This window comes from Bombus terrestris, chromosome 8 (genome assembly GCF_910591885.1).
Source record: "Bombus terrestris chromosome 8, iyBomTerr1.2, whole genome shotgun sequence".
NCBI classification, from domain to species: Eukaryota; Metazoa; Arthropoda; class Insecta; order Hymenoptera; family Apidae; genus Bombus; species Bombus terrestris.
The window spans coordinates 1,221,976-1,247,072 of record NC_063276.1 but is presented as its reverse complement, the minus strand read 5'-3'; the positions used below and the strand labels follow the sequence as shown (position 1 = coordinate 1,247,072).

Sequence of the window (25,097 nt, the reverse complement as noted above, 5' to 3'; positions counted from 1 at the left end):
CTTTACATAATCTTCTCGGTCGTTCTTCTCCGTTTTGTTCGATGTTCGAAGCCGGCTATTCGAGCTTCGTCCGTCAACGGCGACGATAATAACATCGCGGTCGTATAACGAAGAATCGCACGATTCCATTCGAACGCAAATTCGTCTAAAACAAGAGAAAGAATTTTATACGAGATAGAATTTCACGCGCACGTGCGTCCGTTACATATGCGCAGATCCGATCGACGCTACTTGAGAAAACTAGGTAGTTCGGCGTTGCGTCTACCGCCTAGTACGTAATGGCGCGAGATATTTGAATTTCGTCTAATTCCATTCCACGTCCACCTTCTTCCGTGTCCATTTCGAAGTCGCTCGCATCGTGCAGAACGCGGATCATGCATTGTCCGCGTGTAACGGAGCTAAATAGGTTAATATGCACATCCGTATCGTGGCTCGCGTTATGTCACCGATGCCAGTCTAATTGAATAGGCCGTGCTCTAACCGGTGTCTCGAGATTGTTCTAAAACCATCGTCTTCGCTGTCATTTCGCAGCTTCGAGATACGAATACGATTGTTGCGACCAACGTACGTACGAGTACAGAGTGCACAGGTGCGAGAAAAACGAATAGAAACGTCGTGACTTTGCTCGCGTTTCGTCCACGGTCTAAAGCAACAGCGCGGCAGAACGAGAGATCCGTTTTTTAAATCGTTGGTACGATTCGAGGCCAGAGCAGCGTGCCACGAATAAAATCGTTATCTAACACTTTCACCGAGTAGTCGCGTCGTGACAGGAACGATTCGAGATCGTGTTGCGAGACACGTCAAAGTAGAATTCCAACTCGAACCGATTCGAACCGACTCGACGATGCACCATTAACGTACGAACGCTTTTCATATCTCGCAGGAACTAGTATCGCGAGAAGCCGAGTAGGTGGGGATACGAGTAAATAACGTACGTAATGCGTGGTCGACCTTCGTCGAGCGTACCACTCCGATCGAATCATCGAGCGACGCGTTCGCGATAGTAAAACGATCGTTGCTGCGTTACGATCGCGCTTGCCAGAGACCCAGCGTTTCGTTTATACCAGGAAACGACGATAGCGACGATAACGCGTCAATTCGTCGATCGTATTCGTACGAAAATCAACGAATCCATCGTTTTCCTCGTTGATCGGTAAATAGGATTTTAATCCTTTAGGTATTTCTAGATTTTCATAAATCGTTCCTCGTAAACGGAAAGAAAGGATCAAGGTAAACGCAAGATCGATGCACACACAGAAGACGTATGTACATTGTCGTTCGTTCGAGACAGCTACGCTTCGCGAAACCTTCGTTTCATCGTCCGTTGACGACAGCCGTACGAAAAACGTTAATTTTTCAAGGAATTTTTCTTAATTCGCGAACGTTCCTGCCTGGATTTTGTCTAGGCGGAAGCAACGATGGCGAGCGTTCATTTTCAGATATCCCGGTTTTTGACGTATACGACGTATGTAACGCGAGAAGCGATCAAGCGGTCGCCTAAATTCGCCGATCGAACCGACCGATAGTCGATTTCGATTCCATCCGAAAACCGACGTTCGTTTGCCTGGTGGCTTACGTAACGTAGCATCGATTTCATCGCGCGTTTCAGAAAGCCTCGAACAATCGATTCTTCGCATAGCGTCGTTCCGTGTCGCAATACGTTGCGTGTTATGGCTGCCACGAGCGCGAACGGGAAACGGACGTAGGAAGAGAGTAGTCGGTCGCCGAGTCGCCGTTACGCGGCGTAATTCTAATCTTTTCTCAAATACGACGTTGAAAAACTCATGCGAATAGTATGCCGACAACGATAAGCAATAGTAACGAATAGGGAAATTGTTATCTTTCGGACCTGTGACGCGATCCTTCGAATTTGACGACCGTAGAGAACAGAACAGATAAACGCAGTTGCTTACGATTTAACACGGAACGAGTTTGAAAGCGTGTGAGTGACTTCCTGTAAAAAGAAAACTGTGACGCATTTCTTGGATATATCTGCCGAAACTGATAAGACGTTAGAATAAACCGGGCGGTTAATTTGCACCGGGCGGAAGGAATTCTTAAACTTTTTCTCCAAGTCCTGCGCCGATTTATCGTTGGATCCGAGACGGAACATGCGCATTCTTCGACTTGTCTTATCATCGATCGCTTGCTGTGATTATCGGAAATCTTTCGAGGATAAATCTTGACGGGAATATACGCTTTACGTAATTATCCGCATTGGATAAACGTGTAAATACTCGACGATGTTTTATAGAAATATGACAGAAATAGATAGGCAAACGTCCAACGTTCGCGATCCTGGTTTCAGCGAAACGGATGAGCCAAAGGAAACGCGAAAGGTCGATGCACGTTTAAACTTTTGCTTCCCTGACACGGTACGGATATACCGCTATTCGGTTCAAGTTGCAAGACAGCCGCTAGCTCCAACGTTCTACTCTATAGTAGTACGTCGTAGTACAAAGTCGCCTTGAAAGTTCCCGCCATTTTGAGCCGCTTGCAACTCGATGTTTTTCCTCTTCTCTCGGCGAGCAACCGTCGTTTTATAATGGTAATACGATATAGGACGGAATTTATCGCGGCATATCGCGCAGTTTATCGTACGTATGTAAAAATTTAACGCGATGCGAACGAAAAAAATATTCGTCGTGGTTCGGTTTTTGCATGTTTTCGAGCATTCCTTCAGTATACGATCACCGTACGATCATCGAGGAACACCGTGTATAATCCGTAGAAGCGAGCTTATTCGAAGGTCACAGGTGTCGTTAAGTGCCAAGGTCATGATCAGAAAGGAACGCGGTCGAGATCCTGCGTTAGATACCTAACGTTAGGAAAAGTCAGAGAAAAAGCTCTAACGTTTGTAAAATTTATCCGCGTTTCAAACGACTAACCGTATGTTTGTATCCGATCGATAAAAATATATTCAACGCGATGTTTATTATTTAAGACGAACGGAGAAATACATCTCCGCGACGCCACGTTCTTTGAAAGCGAATACGCGGTTAGACTTTGAAGATGCGAAACGAATAAACGAATAAACCGCGTTTTAATTTACTTATTTAGCACCGAAGGAAGCCGGTACTGCGTAAAAGAATCATTATACCGAAATTGATAAGACGGTCAATTAACGATTCGTTTTATTTGCCATTGAAAAGAAATTCAATCCGCGAACTTAAACGCGAAGCGAAACAAGCTCGGGCTCGGCTCGAACTAGATACACGTACTTAGGCTAGTTACTTGGTTCCGGTTAAGTTGGTAACTGGCAGAAATATCTAGCATGGAAAGCGAATCGTTATATACCATCGTGCCACGAAGTCTCGTTTCGCGTTTGATTTCGCGCGGGTGACCAAACTCTGGCGTTGCGCAGCGCGGCGTAGCGCGCCGCCCGGAACCGGTTTCTTCTACGAGCTAACGTCCGGTTGTCCGGTTGCATTAAACTACCGCGATTTTGAATCGGTCGTAAAAACGAAGAGAAAATCATCGATCAGTACGATACCGTATATCGTTGACTTTTGAAAATTGTAAAAACTTTGTCCAGTTACGTATATATATATGTGTGTTTGTCGCATGACGCACACTTTGACGGGAAACGTGGAAGGGATCACGAAGATTTTCAGCCGGGGACCGCGAAGGAGAAAGCGTCGAGAAATTTGATCGGATCGACGTGTCGCAAGACCGAGTCGTTTGGCAAAAAATCAAGCAGTCGTGGTTTTGTGACGCGCCTTTTCGCGGGATGGAAAGGCGAGTCATTCGCTCGAAACGCGACTATTGTGTTTTAGAACTCGTGTACGTACGCCGGTAAGAAACTGAGAGATTCGCCAGTGAAATGTTCTTTCTTCGCTTACGACCTCCGATAAATTCCAGTTCGACTTTGCGTGAATGTAAAGGCTTTTTTACTATATAAGTTTTTACGCCGCGTCAACCGCAGCTGTGTGGTTATCAGCGGAGACGATGTAGCCAGAGGGAAAGAGAGATCCGTTGCTTAGATTTTGCTAAATAACGATACGTCTTTCATAAAGGAGAAAACGCTTGAAACTTGATTTTTATCGTACAGGTTTTCGCTTAAAGTTCCTTCGATCCGGTATTTGATGCGAGAGTAATTGTAAAAGAAGACTTTACGGGCAGATGTTTTCGAATATTTTGCTTGTTACGCTCCGAAGGACGGCTGACTGGAGCAGGTTAATTTATGTAGCGTGCGATCGAAAGTTGGTTAATCCGTGAAGTAACTTTGATGGGGCTTGTTGAGAGGCACGTACGTATACGCGTACGCGTGTACGAGCCGGTCGGAAGCCGGAAACCTCAAGAATGGATAAAGCGGCGTCGATCGCTTTGTCTCTTAAGAGGCTCGAATTTCCTTACGTCCTTGTCGATAGATTTCTTAACAATTTTTGCGATATAAGTACTTACACGGTATTTGCACGACTCGGTCGTTGGGTTACGGAACGAAGATCGGATACCGGAGGAAAGCGAAGAAAAGAGAAAGAGCTTCGCGCGAGAGCAGGACAGCGGTGTAGAAACGAGGAGATTATTGCCGCGCCGACTGTGGCAACAGGGAAGTGTCGCTCGCGCAACGACCGTCCCGAATATACTTGTAGTGGATATTTTCGATTCGAGCCGATTGCACAACTCTCTCAGCTCGACAAGCACGCGCGTGCTCCTCTGCGTACGGCGGTTATTCGACGACGTCGTGCATATACGTACAAGTGCGTACTTCGACTTGCTTCTGCGTCTTAATTAACGTTTCTGCCTTTTAGTCGACCACTTTCGAATTACGATCCAGCCGACTAGGAGTTGCGACTCGTTTAATTAACCTTGAATCGGAAGATCCAGTAGGTGCGTAGAATTGCCGCGTAAATACGCGAACGCCAATGACATCGAGCAACTTTACGATCCTTAAAGGAAACTAGATCTCGATCGGTAAGAACGGAAACTGTCGAAAGAAATTCCCCGCACGTTCTTGTTCGGTTTGCGCGAGGTCGAAGGAAACGCTCGAACGCGCGCAATCTCGAAGCAACCGGGAAGAATTAGGCAACGCGGTCGATTTTTATCTTATTTGTCGTCCAAGTATGTCGCAGCGGCGCAAAGTCAAAGTCTGCGGTTGCTATTATTACCTTCTCGTCGAACACCCATGTTTTACCAGCGTAGCACGTTTCGAGCTTCTTGTTCTTCTTCTTCTTGTTCCTCGTTTGCTAGCGCGTTACAGCTGCGAAAGAATTACGTAACAACGTCCACTAGACTGAACAAGACGTTCGATCGTCAGGAGGGCGGAACGACTGTCGAGCAGACGATAGGTCGCAAAACGGCTGTTTCTCGCGAGCTTCGTTCCCGGACTCGAGATCCAGCTTCCCTCCCGGCGCGTCTAAATCGATGGAAACACTCGCCAAGAAGATTGGAATTCGCGCGTTGTTTAGTTTACGCGACCCCATCCCTCGATTTCACGGCAGAAACGTTGGAAGTTTCGAATTATCGAAAGATCGATCGCGCGAAAGAACCTTCGATTTCGTTATCATCGATAATATTATCGATGACAAAGTTCGATTCCGTGATTAAAATTAGCTGGCTGTTGCACAATCTTGGTTATTATCATTTATATTATGTACGGTTGGTATAAAGTACGTGAAATACGTCAACGCGGTAAAAAATAGTAGAAAGAAAAAGTAAGAAAGGACGCGTAAGAAAGACACGAAAAATTAAGAGCGTGGTAGATGAAAAAGATAAATGAAACGCGTTTTACAAGATTTTGCGATTGCGAATCCTGTACGTAGCTATTAATAGCGTCGTGTTAACAGTGTAACATCGATCTCCGGAACCCTATCGAAGCGCCTGATATAACAGAATATACGACTGCCGCGTAAAAGTAGTGGAATATAGCGAGACGTTGGCGGAGATTCCTTGGACGAAGACAAGAACAGCATCGACTCAGCGAACTACGCGCGTGTCGATGTTATCTCCGGTCGAGGAGTCTGGAAAGCCGCGAAACCTCGCATAGAGGGCTTAACCGTAGATTCGAGTTGCCGACGTTTTCTCGTTCGACTTATTTCGTTCGTGGTTAACGGTTAGCAGTGTCGCGTTCTCGATAAGACATGTAACGCGGCGAACTTTTTCGAAACGGTGAAACCGCGTTCGATCCACGTGTCCGGCAACGGGCTTTCGTGTCGCTACTTACGACACTGTGCAACGCGATCTCCGAGAACCGCACGCGAGCGGTTCGTTTTCTTTTTCTTTACCATTATATCCTTGCGATACAATATCCCGGCTCGTAACTTCACGCGCGCGTCTAGCGTTACCGCGCGTGGATGCACGTCCAATACGCTCGCACGTCGAAGATATGGCTGATCGAGAGACGCTTGCAAAAGTACTTTTCAGCTCGGTTTCTCCCGTTGGGGCAAATCTTACCATTTTCAGAAGCTAAATCGATCAATTCCGCATCTTATCAATCTCGATTCACCGTTTTCGTATTTGTCGCGCTTCCTTCGCTCGATATACACGCCACGCGATGTAATCGTAGCATAAACACGATACAGTTGATTCTTAACAGACGGGGAATCGATCGATGTGGCTCCGCTTCGAAACCAACTGAAAATCGGCTCACCTTTTATCGTAGAATATCGACCGACATTAATGATTTCATGGAAATGCAGGTTTAATCGAACCCACGGAACTTTTCTTTGTTTCAGGATACATAAGTTGCAATGCCAGCACGCTGCAATCGCTCGCGCAACTACACGGTGAGTGAAAACTGCCAGTTCGTTCCTTTTTCTTTCCTCTTGTCTTGGTTCTTTTGTTCTTTTCCTCTTTTCGCCGTTTCTCGAACGTTTCGCTGATACTCGCGGCGTGCCACGTCTCGCTACGCTACGCCACAGGAAGATTCCTCGAGAGAGACCAGAGCCCGTGGTACGCTCAATTAAAATTTACGCTTGCGCAACGCCTTTGCAACAGGCTTGTACACTTTTCTGACGGCAATCAAGGAAACGAAGCCCTCCTCCGCGACGCTCGTTTCCTCCTTCTTCGTTGCAATCGCTGGAAAAGGACTGGCTTCGAGCCTGTACTTTAGTCCGTTGGCCTCCTCTTCCAGGGATATTCGTAGTTAAACGTTCCGCTTCTTCTTCCCTTCGTTCCTTTACCTCCATTACCTCCATAGTTGTCTTTTAATCGCGAATTTTCCTTCCTTTCGATATTCTTCGAAGGGAAAAACGCGGAGACGTCATCGAAAAAAAAAAGAAAGAATCGATTTTCAGCGATCTTTCGATCGAGAAGAGCACGAGACGACTATGGAGAAAACTGGTATTTAGAGATAGGATTTCCTGTATATTCCGACGCATATAGAAAATCCTATCCTAACTAAGGAAGAGAGTCGTGCTCTGATTGGCGCGTCATCGAAAAGCGAAGAATTTTCTACTATGTAGCGTCGTATGGTTCTCGAGGGTTTACCAGCGGACAAGCACGAACTAAAATTACACGAACATGCACGGAATCGGGCGCGTGACAGACATGCACCGAGTCCTCCGCTGATGGGACGATTTTCTACGTGGAACTTCAAAGCGTGAAGCGCACGCGAAACGCACAAGCGAGAACCTATTTAGAGCATCGTGATGTACACGCGTGCCGATAAAAATCGATCGCCTGATCGCCATGAAAAAGCTAAAAGGGAACTCTGCCCGATCGTTCCGCCGTTGTTATCACAGCAGCTAACGAACGTATTTTCGCTGATCTTTACGGAGGAAAACCGATAAATATACAAGGCAGGATCGGAAGGTCAAGGCAGCCAATTGTATATTAACTGCACGAGCCATAGCTACCGAAACATTATGTAAAAGTAGATAGATCGATTATTCGGATAATCCAGAGCGCGGAGTTTGCGCGTGCTTGAACAGAACGGTCTAAAACTTTTCCGCAACTTGTTACAAGCAGGCAACGAATTAGAGTTCTGCTTGCGAAATGACCTTTTCCCCGAACGAGGATCGCGATTCAAACGTAAAAGTTTCATCGCGCCAAGGTCATAGATATTTCGTCCAGGCGTCTAATAAAGTCGACCAACCGCGAAAAAAACGATTTCAACGAGGCTCGATCGCTGCGTATTTTTTCTAGTCTCCTTGCTTGCATAATGAAACGGAACGAGTTGGTCGCTCGTTACTCGACAAGTCTACCGCACGAACCGGAAAAATTCATTTCCCGTGTACGCTCGACCTTTGTGTGCTACAACCTGTCCGATTTCTCGCTAGGAAACGTTCTGTTCTACGGAGATACTTTGCCGGAATATTTCCTTTCGCCCCGCAACATTCCTCTCGCGTTTCTCCGTTTCTTTAATCGAGGTAAAAGAGGGCTACGTGAGATGGAATCGAGATAAAAATTAGCACGTCGATACTCGATATTTTCAACAGCGGAACGCTAGTCGACGCGATAAAACGCATCGAAGCCAAGGCGTAAGATTTTCCTTGTCCCACATTCCTAGCATCCTTGGCAAAGTTTCGCGTCGTTGACGTTCTTCGTTTGCAGGGTAAACCTGCTCTATACGGCTTCTCTCCGATAAACTAAGTACAAACTCTTCTTTCGTCTTTCGTTTCTATACGGAACATGGCATTCGCAGAGCCCGCGTATCTCCATTACCGTGCATAAATATCTCGACAATTTCGAACAATAACAAATGGACAAAGCTCGCTTCAAATACGACTCTCCGATCTGATTTTCTCTAGTCTCCAGTCTTATCTCAGACAACCATACGCGATTAAGTCGATATCGATAATATCGCTTTATCGATAATACCGCTAACGTACGTATCTATACAATGGTATGTATCTAACGTACGCTTTCAATAAAAAAATCTGTGTCATCGAAGAACAATATTTCTCAGATATTTGGCGAACAGATCTATCGAACGAATACCTAATGGTAATCAGGTCTGTTACGGACCTAACAGGATTACAGATGTTATTCGCCGGCATTCGTTGAATTATTCTCGCTAATGGCCAACCGCAGTTACTCTTGAGATCGCGTATAGTCCGTTGAACGACGGAAAAAGCAATTTCTTGGTCGATTAAAAGCAACGATTATCACAAGGAAGTTTATCGCGGAGCGACGCAATTAGGGGTAATTACCGGGGAGTTGTATTCGCGTCGCGCGAATCACGCGACACCAATCACGCGAGCTACTTTTACCGGAGGAGAATAGGGACGCAACGTGTAACGCGATCATGCGCCATTGCAAGAACGGGTGCACGTGCGCCGTCTTCTCCGTCCTACGATCGTTTCGGTGTACTTCTCCTTCGAATCGGCGCAGAATGACTCGCGAGACCGTCCTTTAGCGAGCGTAACCGCGGATTCTGAAAGAGAATCGAATATATCGACTAACGGTGGTCTGCTCGATGCACGACACCGTTCGAAGAGCGAACTTGCTTGAAACAATCGTCTCACTCGCTATCGACGTTACACGCGGTAGCTACGTCTGCCGAGAAGTCGATAATTTTCTCGTAAAGCCGCGTCCTCCTCGGTGTTCGTGAATGGTTCGTCTGTCTGTATACCGTTCGCCAATATATGGTTACGTATTGGTATAATACGGTTGTCCGAGGCGTTGCTGCAAATATTTCGAGCACACGATAAGATATTTTTCAGGTATGGAAAACTGGCGTTTTGAAAAAAACTGTGGTTTCGAAAACTTTTACGAACAGTGTCCACGCGACGATCGTAGTTATAACGTACTTTCGTTTTTTTAGTAAATAGCTGTCCGCAGTTGGTCGAGGTTTCCACTATCCTTTGCAAGCGCGTCCCGAAGATGGATCGCTTTATTTTATAGAGTTTGAACCCTTCGATCGGAGTTTAAGCGTGTCGCGAAACACAGTGCAACGAGAAGATGGAGAAGAGAGAGAAGAACAGAGAGAGACCGGGGAGACCTGTTTTCAAGACCTGCCTTAACGCGTTGTAAGACGCGTCTCGTATCAAGAGCACTTTCGCGTTCGACGTTGAGAGACAACGGGTGATCAAGAACGAAAACAAGCTTTAAATATACATCGTTACGATGAAACAAGGTTCGGAAATTCAGCTTTGGAAATTCGTAAAATTTTATCGCCCTGCTGTGACACCGGTTCCACCATCTTGTACTGTCGCGAGTCAACTGTACGACTCGAAGCATGAAACAAAATCGTTTTCAACGACGATCGACAAAGACGCGACAACTGCGTTTCCTGATCTTTTAGCTTTCTTCTTTGTTTGCGAGTCGAATTCTTCGCGTTGCCTCCTGGAAACGTGGCGAGACGTTCTGCAGCCTCGCTTGCACAAGACTTTGGAAAGGTCAAGAGTGCAGCAAGCGTTCCACGCGTTCCCTTTCTTTGTTGGATTATACACGGTACGATTCGCAATATCGCATCGCGCCGAGTTTCGAACGTTCGATTACATCGCTTTTAAATCCGTATCGTCGTTAATGTCTTTGCTTTAACGTGCTTCTGAAGTATAGCTGATTAATTGAAAATTTCTCGCGCCGGTAAGCATCGTGCGTTTTACGACTCGGCGAATCGTCTTCTCTCGCGAAGCGATTTTCCAGCGTAAAAATACGAAGAAGAAGGACGAGAGGCGTAAAAACGCCAAGAGAAAGCAATATCAAAGTTCCAGATTTCTATACTTTTGTCGTACTCGTCTATTTTACTTACGGGATAGACCGACGATATGGAAAGAAGTTAACGCGAGATTCACAAAAAGAAGAAGAATTTTCTGATTTGTTGGCGTCACGTGTTTCATAAAAGCAGCGATACGCGTCAAGGTTTCTCAAGCGCTACCGATAACCACGAGCTCAGGTTTGTCGACGAATTCTACACCGACGAACGTTACGTTTGTATCTTCGAGCTTTGATCGTTAGCTAATACGCACGGAAATACTCGCAACACGGAAAGAGCGAAGCCACTCTTTATTTAAGTTTATGACAGATTGATTTCACCTTGCTACGCTCCATCTCAACTGAGAATCTATCATTTTTCCATTGTGCTATTATTACGCTGTTATATCGTTCGTCGAATAATCGTCGCATCCGTGATGTTTTATATATATATCTCTATGCCTTAACGTTCCCCCTAGGTGTACACGTAGCTAGACGAGGTTTCTATGTACCTCGAGCAATTTCACAGTCGGCGTGTTCACCCTCTCGCGCGTCTCCGTACTTCTTCTCTCTTGGGATGGTTAGATCGCGGTCTATGGGGTTGACGAACGGCAACCAAGCGGTAGGAGGAAGAGGAGAAGTCGAAGGAGAGTGGGAGAGAGTGGCGGAGGGCGAAGAAGCGGCGAGGGCAGAGTGGCGTAGAGGCAGAGAGACGACAAGCCGTCGAGGTCGACGGAACGAGAATGCAAGAGGGCTGTCGTAAAGTTACTGGCTCTTGAGACGCGCGCTCGTTAATTCGCAGGATTTTCTAAGTCGTTAATAAGCCCATAATTGCAAATTTTTATAAGTTGCGCTGGCAAATGGAAACCTCGAAAATGGTTATGAAGGGTACGAGGGGGCAAGGGGCAAGGGACAGGAGAAGGGAAAGGAAAGGAAGGGTTAGCGACATAGGTAAAGGTGGTGGGGAGCAGACGAAAAAAAGGAACGAAGAAAGGGAGACGCAGGGTAGGCTAGACAGCCGAGAGACCGCGAAAAGAGAAGTGCGAAAACGCGACGCCCCTAGTAACGTTTTAATTGCTGCTTTCTCCCCGATTACCATTATTGCTGCACATCGTGCGTCCGTTGCGTTACACTCGCTCGCGTTCCCGTTTCCTCCGACAGCTTCGATTCTCGTCCTTTCGCCAGACTAATCGATCGATCTTCTTCTTCCAGTAATTAATTCTCGATTTTCCTCCGATAAGATCCGATAGATCATTCATTCGCATTCTATCGTTGCTTGTTTCACCGTTATCCGGTGATACAGACGAATATGTATCTCTCGGCGACCCGTTTGACTCGATTTTGACCGCCGGAAGAATAAAATCCTTTCGAGCTTATCTAAAATTAAATCCATTGCCCAAATAAGAAGGGGGACCGTATCTTTGCTAGGAATTCGACTGTAACAGGACTCCGTAGTAGGGCAGGAAGAACGTGATGAGAGAAGAATGGCCAGGCATCGTTCATGAAACAACATTCATTACGTTCTCTCAACAATGAACGATTATTACGGTAATCCCTGCTCTTCTCGTCTATTCGGCTTTTCCTCTTTCACTCCTCGAATCGAGTCAGATGTCTCGCGTTTCCGTGTCTTCGTTCTCCTACGATGCTCCTCGTTTTTCACATTTTCACAGCGACCATCGTTACGTCTCGATAGTTTTTCAAATAAATTTCGCTCGCCGAACAATTCAAATGGAAACACGGAACGACGTATCGACGAGGATTCTAAGAAATTAGAACAAAGGATATTCCCGAACGAGCCGGCTGACGTTCCGAAATTTATGAAGCTCCTATCGAAATGGGAAATCATGCTGGCAGAGGAGAGTCGTTTATCGCGCAAATGCGCTTAGAACACGCTGCCGTGCATTTGCATACGACTCGTAAAAAAATTCGTCACGTCGCGTGACCAACTGTCTATTTGTCAGCTCCCTCGTCGAAACGAGCAGGGTTTGGTTGCCCAATAAACGATTGCGCGTCTGTTCTTTTCCACGCCTCCGAAAGTTAGAGTCGGAAAAGCTGGCCGAACGTACGTTGTAACGATACGAGAGCGTCTCTTGCCACGTGATGTCCATCTGACAAAGCGTCGAGGTGAATTAAACGCATTGGTGTATTTAATAATGCAACGAGTGCATGAATTTGTAATAGTCGGTGTATTAAGATTCGTATAAGTACAAGAGATAGTGTACGCCAGTTACAATCGTCACTCGCTCGATACTCTTATGCCGATCGCACATCATCGGATAACGATTCAACTGCCCACGTTCATACATTTATATCGACGAACGTTACCACAAAAAAGTTAAAGTTCTTATGTAACTCTGGTCGAAGATTACAGATAACGGCAATAACAATCTGTCCCAAGTTCGTTCGCCTCTAGACCTTGTAAACCAAAATAACGTTGGTATTCAAAGGCAGAGTAACGTGGGTCACTCAGATTCGAATTTTCCGTTGACTTTTTCTACGATTACGTGGCGCTACAGAGTTATTATAAACACAGAATTTATTATACATTATACAGAATTTATAGGAAAATCCGATCTCTCTCGGTACTTGTGTTCGCCACGCATACTCGATTTACTCGCAGAAAGTGTCGTGGAAACGTGGAAGCTTTATCGGCTGCAACGCATCATCGAGTAGCTGCACTATTGGAACGTTAGAAACGTCGCACGACAGCGCGATTCCTACGTTTCCTCTATACACGTTGCAGCTTACGTGCCAATGGGTGCGCGTCTCCGCGAGAAAAATAAAATGTAAACGAGAAAAAGAAGAAGAAGAAAAAGGAAAAGAGGAGCAGGAAGGAAGGAAAAGAGAAACGCTGGCTTACGATGGGTCGGCGTCGAAAGACCAGGAAAGCACGAAACGAGCATAAGGGGAACTGTTTACCGACGATGGGGGTGCAGTAGAGAGGTGGTGGCTATAAAAGGTCATTCACCTCGGCTAGCTTTCGCGCACACCCGTTTCTTTTTCACCGCGTTCTCGAATGCGGGTCGTTTCGTTAGCGATACGACCGCGAAACGCAAACAAAACGATTCGGTGAACCTCGCGTCCTTCGGGTTTTAGTTACCGTGTCGGTCGCAAGTTTGGTCACGGCGTGAAAATGTCAACGAGTCGCGCGACATCGCGATGACTCTCCCGATTCTGAAATACGCACGCTGCGTTTGATTTATTTGGCCAGGAATGTAGAACGAAGCTTGCACCTTGGTTACCTGCCAAAGCTAAGGTATCGGTGTAGCGTGTAAAGGGTGACGAATGGAAGGGAGAAGGTAGGTGGAACGGGCACAGGGGGCAGCGCTACCTGTAATATTGATCCATAGAACCTCCTAGCGTCGACGGCGTGCGTTAGAGGGATGTTCCCCATTACTGTTGCTGTACAACCGAACGAAAACATCGTCCCTCGTTTCGATTTTGCTACACGTGTTACGAACCTCGACGTTTTCGACATCTTCTCCCCCCCTCACTTACGACCATTCTTACGAACACGGAAGAATACGTTTTAATTATCTATTTTCTTAGCTAATTTTGAAAGCAAAGGTGGCTTCTCGCTCGTGGTTCCTAACCAACGCGTTATTTTTCCTACAGAAGACGCGTTCTCTTCTTTTTTTAGACAGTCGTTTAATTTCGCCATTTAATCTTCAGCCTGTCGCTTCATCGGCCGATTAATTACGGCGAGTGATCGGACAATACATCGGAGTAAAGAAAGGATCGTTAACTCTTCGCTGTAATCGCCTACCTTGTTCTTTTCCGTTGATGCGCGTGTTTCTACGCCGCACGTGGAATATTTAATAAGACACGGCGCGAGTAGCGAATACGAGCGAAATATGGCGGTGTTATCGCGTTTAAACGAATCGTCATAAATTATTCGCATCGTCGAGAACGTTTTCGCCACGCTCGGGCATTCTCTTTAGACATGGAACGTCTGCTTCCTAGGAAAACTCTTACTCTACGACTATCGACCGATCGAATAAATATAATTTCAGTCAAAGGCCGCGTCTTGCCGTGTTTTTCGAAATAATACGCGTTGGTGGAGAGAGTGGAGCGCGAGGGTGAGAGCACGAGCATGGCATAGGCGCAGTGCCTGGTAATAAGGCTGCGATTATCCGCACAGATTATTCTACGGCGAACCGGTCGCCATCGTTCGCCTCCCTCGATCTCCGACCCTCGCGACTCGTGTCTCGTGTTTCGTGTCTCGTGTCTCGTATCTCGTGTCTATACTTCATGCATATGGACGTATCGCGATCACACGCGTGGATCAATTTATTTCCCTTCTCCGTGGGCTATTTGGAACACCTTGCGCCGTTCTTCTCTCTCGCCATTCTCCTTTTTCATAATAAAATCTATTTGTCGAATGAAACGTCGATGTGCCGACATTTCACCGACGCGTGAAACATTTTTCCATCGAATTTTCAAGATAACGATCTATCGTAATTCACATTTATCTTTGTATCTCGCACTATATCTTCTTAAAAATCTGACACTTTATTTCGATAAGAATAAACTTCTTATAAAGCGTACGACGACTTTCTGGACTTGTATATATGATATCGTACAGGTGAGATTACAAACTGGAAGAAGAAAGAACGAAAGAGAGAGAGAGAGAGAGGAAGAAACGAAAGGTGATAAAAAAGAAATAGGAGGAAAATGGAAAAACTTGGCCCTTTGCAAGGACAGAATCGATGTGTTTGTTCGCGGTTTAGCGATAAAAGCTGTTAAAAAAGAATAACCCTCGTGGCATACACGTACGTAAGTACCTTTGGTTAGCGTATTTACGTATCACTCGGAAGAAGAATAGAAGGGAAAGGGACGTGGTCCCTGGTGTTCCCCTAACTCGCGTGACATCGTTCTACGATTTGCGGGGCAGGCGAGCGTATCGCGCTCGTGTCCCGATCCCTCGAAAATGCGTCGAAAACGAAACGTTTTACCCTGCGCGATCAAACCCGCTGTCAGAGTCAGCGGATGATTGACGAGGAATCGGGCAAAGCGGAGTTAGTAGAAAAAGGAGGACTCGCGACTTAAAATCTTCTAATCGATAGGTCGCGCCGCGTGCGCGTGTGCCAGTTACGCGATCTCGTGCTGCAAATGCGTTGATTAAATTTTACTTCCTTTTTTCGTTTCTACGAGTCGTTGAAAAATAATTGCGTACGTTTATTCATTTCCTGCATTAGCGCGCATTAAACTCGGGAATTTTAACCTAATTTCGGTAATTAGGCAATCAGTCTCTCGATATCGCTCGTCATAATGCTAGTAGAACGTCCAAGACATTAAAATATCGTTCGTCTTAATAATTATGCCATTGGCTTCCTACGAAATTTCTTTCACCGATTCTCGTCTTTGAATTTAACCGGCTGTCTTTACTTTCATTCGCGACCTATCAAACTTATCTCGTTCGATCGTAAAATCACATTAGAATCGGTAAATCGGCAAAGATATACTTAAATACACTCGTGTTTCCCTCTTTTGATCTTCGTGTCTATATGTACGCTAAAGGATTCTTTAATCCGTTAATAAACAAATAAAGTGGCAAGTTGCGCGTAGGATATACCGCTGCGAGCCACGTTGATTAATAGGAGATCCTAAGAACCGGGTGCTGTTGGAGGCCCTTGCAGAGCTGGCTCGAGTAATCGATACTGCACCAAACCGGGAACGGGTAAAACCGAAGGGGTGGGCGAGGCAGCACGATGGACACCATGTGTCCTCTCTTATCCACCTAGCGAGCAAAGAATCGTTCGTTAGATTCTGTTCGAAAGCTGATTCCTCGGACAAATGACGATCGACTTATTTTTCGAGCTATATGATATCCGCCTGGAAGCGGATAGTTTGGCGTGAAACTATCGATCTTGCCGGCAAATGAAAAAAAAAGATGAAGATCGAACAATAAGACTCGATTGTTCCGCTCGACTGCGCGTACGCTTTGTCCATTTTCTGTTTTCTCTTTTCGCGACAGCAAGAAACAAGCGGTTACGTTTGCCCGACTATTTTGCATTCGTTATCGAAACGAGAATTCGCCGCTAGCAATGGCGACGTTCGTTAGAAGAGCGAGATTCCCGGTCAGAAGAAGATACAGTGAGTTTTTTTCGGATCGATCGGAAACTACGCGTGGCATCGGCCCCGATTTCTCCTAACCGTCTCGTTGCCATGTCTATGCGTAAGAATCGTCGCTACGCGATGACGCTTAATGATATCCAGGTTACGAGGATCGCAAATACTCCTCGACCCTTTGTATTTCACGCAGTCTAACACGAATCCAAGAGCATCGATCTATTTTCGGAGCGAAAGCTCTACGGATCAACGACTTCGATTCGTATTCGCGTTTTCTCGAGATGAAAAGTTCGACGAAAGCAGCGAACGAAACGAACGTCGAAGGAAGCTTGGCTCGATCGTGCGATCGTGGTGGTCGATATAAAACGGAAAAGAGAAGAGACGCGACATTTAAAAAGAAATAGCTTTTTTTCCTCTTTTTAATTTATAATTAGCGGGCAGTGGCTCGGAGATTGCGTCAGTTGATACGATCGAATAGTTAAGATTCGATTATCCTCGGCTTAAAAATAGTGGTCGAAAGAAACGAAAATAACGAGGGATAAACGTATTGTGTCTATCGTTGCAGGCAAATCGCCGTTCTTTCCAAGTCTGGAGGATCAAAGCGGCACGCTGCTAGAAGATCCGAATGCTGCGAGTCAGCTCGATGGCGTCGGAGTTGGCGTCGGTGTTGGAGTCGGAGTCGGCGTTGGAGTTGGTGTCGGTGTCGGCGTCGGGGTTGGAGTCGGCGTCGGTAGCGGCATAACCGGCTCTCAAACCGCACCGCTTTCCTCCCCGAGTCGAAGCAGTCCTCACAGTCAAGGTAGCGAGACCGGAGAACGCTTCTCTAGGAAGGTGTTCGTCGGTGGTCTGCCACCGGACATCGACGAAGGTAAGCTTTTTGTTTCGCGATTCGCTTTCTCTATCTGTTTAACGGGTCGACGAATATTTTTCAAACTGCTCGTTATCGTCTCGTTTCAGAGGAAATCAAAGCCAGTTTCCGTCGTTTCGGATCGTTGGTCGTCGACTGGCCCCACAAAGCGGAGAGCAAATCCTACTTTCCACCGAAGGGCTACGCTTTCTTGCTTTTCCAGGTAAGCGAGAAACTCTCGCTGTGTTATGCTCCGAGTAATAGCAAACTCGCAGTTTGGCTACTACGAAAGATGGAATTCGATTTATTTAGTTTACGTACGCGATACTACGAAGCAACGAAATAGTATGAAAGATCGACACGATCGTGTATCGATAGCTGAAAATTGCCAAGATGGTTAATTAGAATCTCGAGTAACGAATAAACAGATATATTAACTAGAACGTTTTCGTTGACGACAGGACGAAGCGTCCGTGCAACAGTTGATCGACGCGTGCATTCAAGACGAGGAGAAATTGTATCTATGCGTGAGCTCGCCAACGACCAAAGACAAGCCGGTGCAAATTCGACCGTGGCGATTGAGCGACGCGGATTTCGTGCTGGACGCTTCGATGCCGCTGGATCCACGAAAGACGGTGTTCGTCGGTGGCGTTCCACGGCCGTTGAAAGCCGTCGAGTTGGCGATGATCATGGATCGACTTTACGGAGGCGTTTGTTACGCCGGTATCGATACCGATCCCGAGCTCAAGTATCCGAAAGGAGCCGGCAGGGTCGCTTTCAGTAATCAACAAAGCTACATAGCTGCCATATCGGCGAGATTCGTTCAGTTACAACACGGCGACATAGACAAAAGAGTAAGTAGACACTCCGATCGCCATGGATCGGTGTAACCGATTCCATCGTTTCTAACTATTACTCGTTTATTTTATCTAGGTCGAAGTCAAACCGTACGTTCTGGACGATCAAATGTGCGATGAGTGTCAGGGACAACGTTGCGGTGGCAAATTTGCGCCGTTTTTCTGCGCAAACGTTACCTGCCTACAGGTAAATTCTTTCACCTCGTTATACATTTTTCTTCTTTTTTGTTGTTTTCCCTGCCGCGTATCACGAGCCAACGACGACAACAACGACGACAGCGTCAACGACAATGACGACGATAACGAAACGGCGAAAGCGAAAACTACGAAACCCCTGTCGAAAAAACTGAAAGCAACGGCGCCGAAACGCGCATTCTCATTTGTTGTTGTTGCAGTACTATTGCGAGCACTGCTGGGCGACGATTCACTCGCGACCAGGTCGCGAGTTCCACAAGCCGTTGGTGAAGGAGGGTGCGGATCGACCTCGGGCCGTGCCGTACCGCTGGTGTTAACCCCAGCTGCGTTGTCCCTAATTATCTCGCAACCCTAGCTAATTAACTACCACTTCTACGTACCAACTTCTCCTCCCCCCCTACGAGAACCTTCTACCGCCCGCCGCCACCCACCCTTCCATTCATTCAACCTCCCCCGGCCCGTCCGACACTTCGTCTCACCCTTGCTCACATACCTACCTGCATCGAAACACAGCCCGAAAACCGTTATTATCGCTACTACCCACTGATCGTCGGTACTATCGCTATTCTACTACTATCGCTATTATCGCTATTGCTGTTACCGCTCTATCGCAATCACCACCATTACTATTCCACTATGAGTTACCTTTGCTCTGCTATCCACCGCTACATGGACGTGTTTACCGGTTACACGGCGAACAAATCAGTCGCCTTCACCACCGTCACGGCCATTACTATCACCACACATCCACTACCACCACCACCACCACCACCACCACCACCATTATTACCACCACTACCACCACCACCGCCGTCACCACCGCCGCCGCCACCGCCGCCGCCGCCATCGTCTTCTGCCAACCGATGCGTCTCGACGTTACCTTTTCGCACCGACGACCACTTCGATCTTTCATCTCCGAGTTTGTATGTGTGACACTCAGCGCACCAACGATTCACCACGGGGAAACGATTTAGCAGCGGAGGAGGAAGACTCGTCGTCGATTCGTCGGTGCGTCGGTAATACACAGAGTGCTGCGCGCTAGTTCCGCTTTATAACAAACGAACGAGTCGAGGCCAAGAAGGAACAACGGACCGTCGCCATAAACACCTTTCGTCCGACCGAGATGGAACATGCGTTAGTTACCGATATCGATATCGACATATATATATATACACACACATATATATATATACACACACACATACACATACACACACACACATATATACATATATACATATATACATATATGTGTACGTATGTATATATATATATGTCGATATACACACACACACCACACACACACACACACACATATATATATAAGTTACGAATGTGCGTAGGCGGCCATAATTAAAAGCTCTCTCGTACGGAGCACACGTTGGACGCGTCCGATGAGAGGTTTCAATCGTTGTTCGCGCTCGCGGATCGTCTCTTCCCATTACCGGTTGTCAGACGGGAAGATTCGTTCCAGGTGTTCCTCTTCCTCTCCTTGCCTGTTCGCTCGTTCCTTTTCTCGTAGCGCGTCGGCCAAAGACGGACGACGGATCTCCTCGTCGATCGATCGCGCGTCGGGCAGAGGCGCGGAAGCTACCACGAGGAACATCGTTCTCCGTTGTCCACCGATTGTCTATCCGTTTTTCGCGAGTCGCTCGGAAGAAACGGAATCTTTCGCGCGACGAACGTGCGCTTTCCTCCTTGTTGACATTTTCCTCCTTCTTCTTCTTCTTCTTCTTCTTCTACTTGCTCCACCTCCTCCTTTTGCGATCTCGCTTGTTCTTTCTCGTCGAACAGGCCAAGGCAACGAAAGGAAATCGGAGAACGAGAGGAACGGAGCGCCGTACCGGGCCGATTGTCCCTTTCTTTCGTCGAGCGTTCTGTGCCACCTCGAGAAATCGATCGAGGTAGCCAAAAGGCAGCTTGCCCTCTCCTCGATGGAAGGATGCGACCGTCGCTTCGAACCTGACCCGAGAGAGGTGTACGAAAATATATAAGGAACGTACGAGTGTGAACGTGAATCGAAACGGTAAGAGGTGATAGCGAGTACCTGATTCGACGTGAAACCGCGAGGATTAAGATTGATGGAACGCGAGCACGAGAGAGCAAAAGATCGAGACGGAAGCGAGTAAAGGAAACGATTGGAAAGAATCGGAAGAGCGTGTATGCCTGTGTGAATGAACGAGGAAGAGGAGATGCGGATGGAAAGATGAGACGGCAGAGCGACGGAAAGAGTTAGAAAAAATGGTCGATACTCGCGAGCTGGTAGATAAACGCGGAAGAGTGATATAAATATAAAGACGCAAACGTTTAAAAATGAGCCATTCGCGTTGGACATTGAATAGGTAATGAAAAACCAACCACGCTTCGAATCGCTGTGTGTCAGATAATTATCTGTTTCACACGGTCTTTAGCTTTTAAGAACTTATTAAATGTTACATAGGTGCGTTATATATATATATATATATATACATATAATATACATATAATATATACATATATATATATATATATATATATACGTTATATATCTGTATGTATATATAACATACATATATATATATACACATGCGTTTCCCGCGTGAAAAACGTGACGTTGCGCTCGTAGACAAAATATTTGAGTAAAATAAACGATTTTTTACTAATTAACTTATTTGAATGGAAAAAGTAAGTAGCAAAAAGTATCATGGGATAGAAAATAGAGGAATAACCGAAAGAAAGTGAGACGGAGGTGAGAAAATACGCCGAGAGTCAATGGAAGCAAGAACGAAAGTGTAAGAAAAAGAATAGAATGCGTGCGCGTTTGCCTGAGTGTGTGCGTGCGTGCGTGCGTGCGTGCGTGCGTGCGTGAAGGAGAGATTGCGAAAAAGAGACGAAATAAGAAGGAGGAGGAAGGATAAACAGGGGGCTTGGGAGAGCAAAGTAGAGAAATGGAATTCGAAACGGACGTTGAAAAGACGATAGTCCGATTTACTTAACGCGCGATCGCGCGTTGAGTTTGCTTAACCGTACCAGATCCTCAGCCAATATACGAAACCTTAACCGAGCGACCCTTCCGAAAATGTCTCGAACGACGGGAGGAAAGAGAAAACGATGGTACCAGGCTTGACCGTAACGATCGTACCGGCACAGTCTGTTACTCGTTTTCAAGAAAATAAAAGAGAGTACAAAACGAACGGTCGCGTCGGTACTCGAAAGTCACGGAAGGAAAAAGCACCGAAGCGGGCGTAACACCAAGAGACCGAGAGAGATTCTCGCGATCGAAACGAGTCACGGAACTAATCTCGGCCGTGAATCCGCAAACGATCCTCAAACCTGGTGTTGGAACGTAAACGATTCTACGTACCTGGGCCTCCGCGTTTCTTTTTTTTTTCGAACAACGAGCGGCGAACGTCTCTCCAGTGGATCAGTGTATTCGGAGTAAGTCGATCTCGCGAATATACAGTAACGCTTCTTTCCAGGGCGAACGGAGACACACACTCACACACACACACACACACACACACACACACACACACACACACACACACACACACACACACACACACACACACACACACACACACACACACACACACACGCATACACACACACACACACACGCATACACACACACTTACACACATTCATAACACGTACGCGTTACAATTTTCTTGACGGGGAAGAGACGTAGCGATCGAGCTCCTAGCAAATTACTCTTCATACGTCCGATATATAGGAGATCCGAAGGAAACGCGTGCAAAGATTAACGTTGTTTTCGCGCGAATGAACGCTAAATCGATAGGATAAAATACGAAGAAAACTGCACGGGTTTCTGCTGTGTAGATGACCGATCCTTCTTGTACCGATACGATCCGCGTTGAACGGCTGTCGCGATGCACGTTTTCTTGATCCTAACGAATTTCTTCGCTCGATGTATATAATCAAACGCAATGATGCAATCGACGTAGTTCAAATGAAATCTCATCTCGACGGAGACGCGTTATTATAAGTTTTATTCTTCGAAGGAGGAACAGTGGACTTTTCTCGGTGGTAATTGCCGGCGTGTCGCTTCCGACCGTGGCCCGTTGCCACGCGTTAACTTTCGTCCGACATCCTGCCCTGCAGCTATCATCTTTCATTTTCTTCTCGATAAACGGATACGAAGCAGTTGGTAATTGGAACAAGTTGACGGAGGAAACGACAGCGGAAAGAAAGTTGACGCGAATTTCGGACAAGGATGCGACGGTGGAAACGACACGGATGGTTATCAGTATGCAACGTTATGTGTTCCGCTTAATAGATGGTCGTTTTATACGTAGCAGCACCGTCAGTTGAAACCGTAAGCTCGTAGATTAACCTCGCACGACGAGTATCTTTAACGACACGTTTTCGCGTGTTACGCATTCGTAAGGAAAAAATATACACGACACACAGACACACGCGCGCCTGCACGCGCACGTACACGTAGGCACATACATACGCGTACACGCATACCTACGATATCACAAATTTAGTCATCCGAGAACGAATCGATAAAAATTAATCGTGGATTAACCGATGCGTACCTTCGCGTGCGTTTAGTAACGGGGAATGAATAAACAAAAGTAATTTCCACATCTATATATACATATATATATTTACATATATATTTATTTTTTTGGTACTCTTTTTGTATATACGTGTCGCCATAGATTAGGTGACGTCTAGGATCCACACGAGGTACGAGATATCCGCGTGAGAGAACAGAGCGAAAACCAGGCACGAGAAAAAGAGCGTAGGAGAGAGTGCGAGCAAGAAAACGAGAAACAGAATGAAAAATCGATTGTCTGTACACACGTGTGTATGTATGCGTGATAGAAAGAAGAAAAGTGCATGAGAGAGAGAAAGATAGATAGATAGAGAGAGAGAGAGAGAGAGAGAGAGAAAGAGGAAAAGAGGGTGGGAAAGGCTGGAGAAACGAGCCACGTTAACGACGATCATCTCCGTCCCTTCGTTCACACGAATTATCCACGGTGCTCGCATACACGCGACTTAACTCAACATTGAATCTTGTAAACCGATCGGCTATTGCGTCAACATAGGAAAATATTCGTGGCGAGCATTCGTGTTTTACGTTCATCGATCTCGTTTGGTAAAACGTTGGCGGACACAGAAGGTATTTCGACCGTGTCCTAGATCGGTCGACTGGCAAGATAGTTGTGATCGAAGCGAACGGACTCATTTATTTCGAGCGACGATTAACATCGTTCGAGCCACGCGGAGAACCTTGTCGAGGTCTAAAAAAGCTGAGTGAGATTTTTGTGAACGAAGGGGCGCGGCGAGTGAACGGCTAGTAAGAAGGAAGGGGAGAAAATGGGGGGCGAAACAAAAGGACAAAGGAAGGGAAGAGCAATTAGTTAGCGTAATTTTGTCGACGCTCGGCACCGTTCTCGCGTGGACGAGGAGCGACGAAACGCGGCGCGAGCAAGCGCTGCGATTCGCGCGTCTCGGCAGCGTCGCTATCTCACGGATAAATTTATTAAAAACGCATATACCAAACGCAGCGTATAAGCGTGCATATATGAGGCGGTGCGTCGAGATGGTTTTCCAATTGCTTCGAAGATAAGAGAAACACGTTCGACTCGACGATTCGCTTGCCCCCCGATTCGGACGCGCGGTGAACGGCCCGCGGAACGAAACGTTGTCGCGTCTCCTCCGTTTGTTCCTTGACTTTGGATCGCGTCGCGGTTCGAGAAAACACGCGTGGAATTCGTTTATTTTCGTTGATCGGTAACGATCGTAACGCTGCCTTTCGTTTATTACCGCGTACATCGTGCGTATTGTTTCCACGAAAGATTGCTCGGGGATGAAAGTTGGGAACGCGACGTCGGCCGCGTGCGTCTCTGTACGTGCGTCGAGATTCGGTCGTAAATCGATCGGAGAGACGGGAGAGAGGGCTGGCGAAGAATTTTCGAGGTCGAGAGATACCGTTAACGACGGCCTCGAAGGAATCGGAAAACCTTTGATCGCGTTAGCGCGGCTACGAAGCTACCGCGGCTCATATATATATACTAGGTGAAAATTTGCATCCCGTAAACGAGCACGAAACGATACGCGTTCGAAAACGATTTCGCGCGCGACCCCGAGCTCGTACACACCGACACACGAAAACGAGACCAACTCTTAGACACACGATCTCGTTCGTGCACGGACACGTTCTCCCCACTAATCGATCGATATAATCGTAGTGAAACTTATCTAGGTACCAATTCACCTAAATCAATTGATAATTAAAACAAAGTATATATATATATATTCATATACATATGATATATATATTAATATATATTATATAGAAAGTAGTATTGTTCCGATACTCGACAGCGAACCGAGTATTTGGGCGAGAATCGAGATCGAGATTTTTCTAGACAAATTTTTCTAATCGTTGACGAATGCGCGGCGTTCCGCCGTTGAATCGAGCGGAGCGTCTCCTTCTATCGATACACTCGCGTTATCATGCCCCGTAAACAGAAGCGTCGGCTCGTTTGCGCGTTTTCACGCCACGAATCACCGAAACGAACCCGGTATCC

At 46.5% G+C, this 25,097-nt stretch overlaps 1 protein-coding gene across 1 annotated transcript in view; it reads left to right on the top strand.

Moving 5' to 3' along the window:
• The window catches only part of LOC100650364 (cytoplasmic polyadenylation element-binding protein 2), a 56,765-nt gene extending 32,187 nt beyond the window's left edge, over nt 1–24,578 (top strand). The window contains exons 4-9 of the mRNA XM_012310897.3: nt 6,675–6,725; nt 17,216–17,518; nt 17,608–17,720; nt 17,959–18,351; nt 18,431–18,541; nt 18,750–24,578. Coding sequence (XP_012166287.2) covers nt 6,675–6,725; nt 17,216–17,518; nt 17,608–17,720; nt 17,959–18,351; nt 18,431–18,541; nt 18,750–18,866 — 1,088 coding nt within the window. The 3' untranslated portion in view covers nt 18,867–24,578. The remainder of the gene's footprint in view (nt 1–6,674; nt 6,726–17,215; nt 17,519–17,607; nt 17,721–17,958; nt 18,352–18,430; nt 18,542–18,749) is intronic.
• The last annotated feature ends 519 nt before the right edge of the window (nt 24,579–25,097 follow it).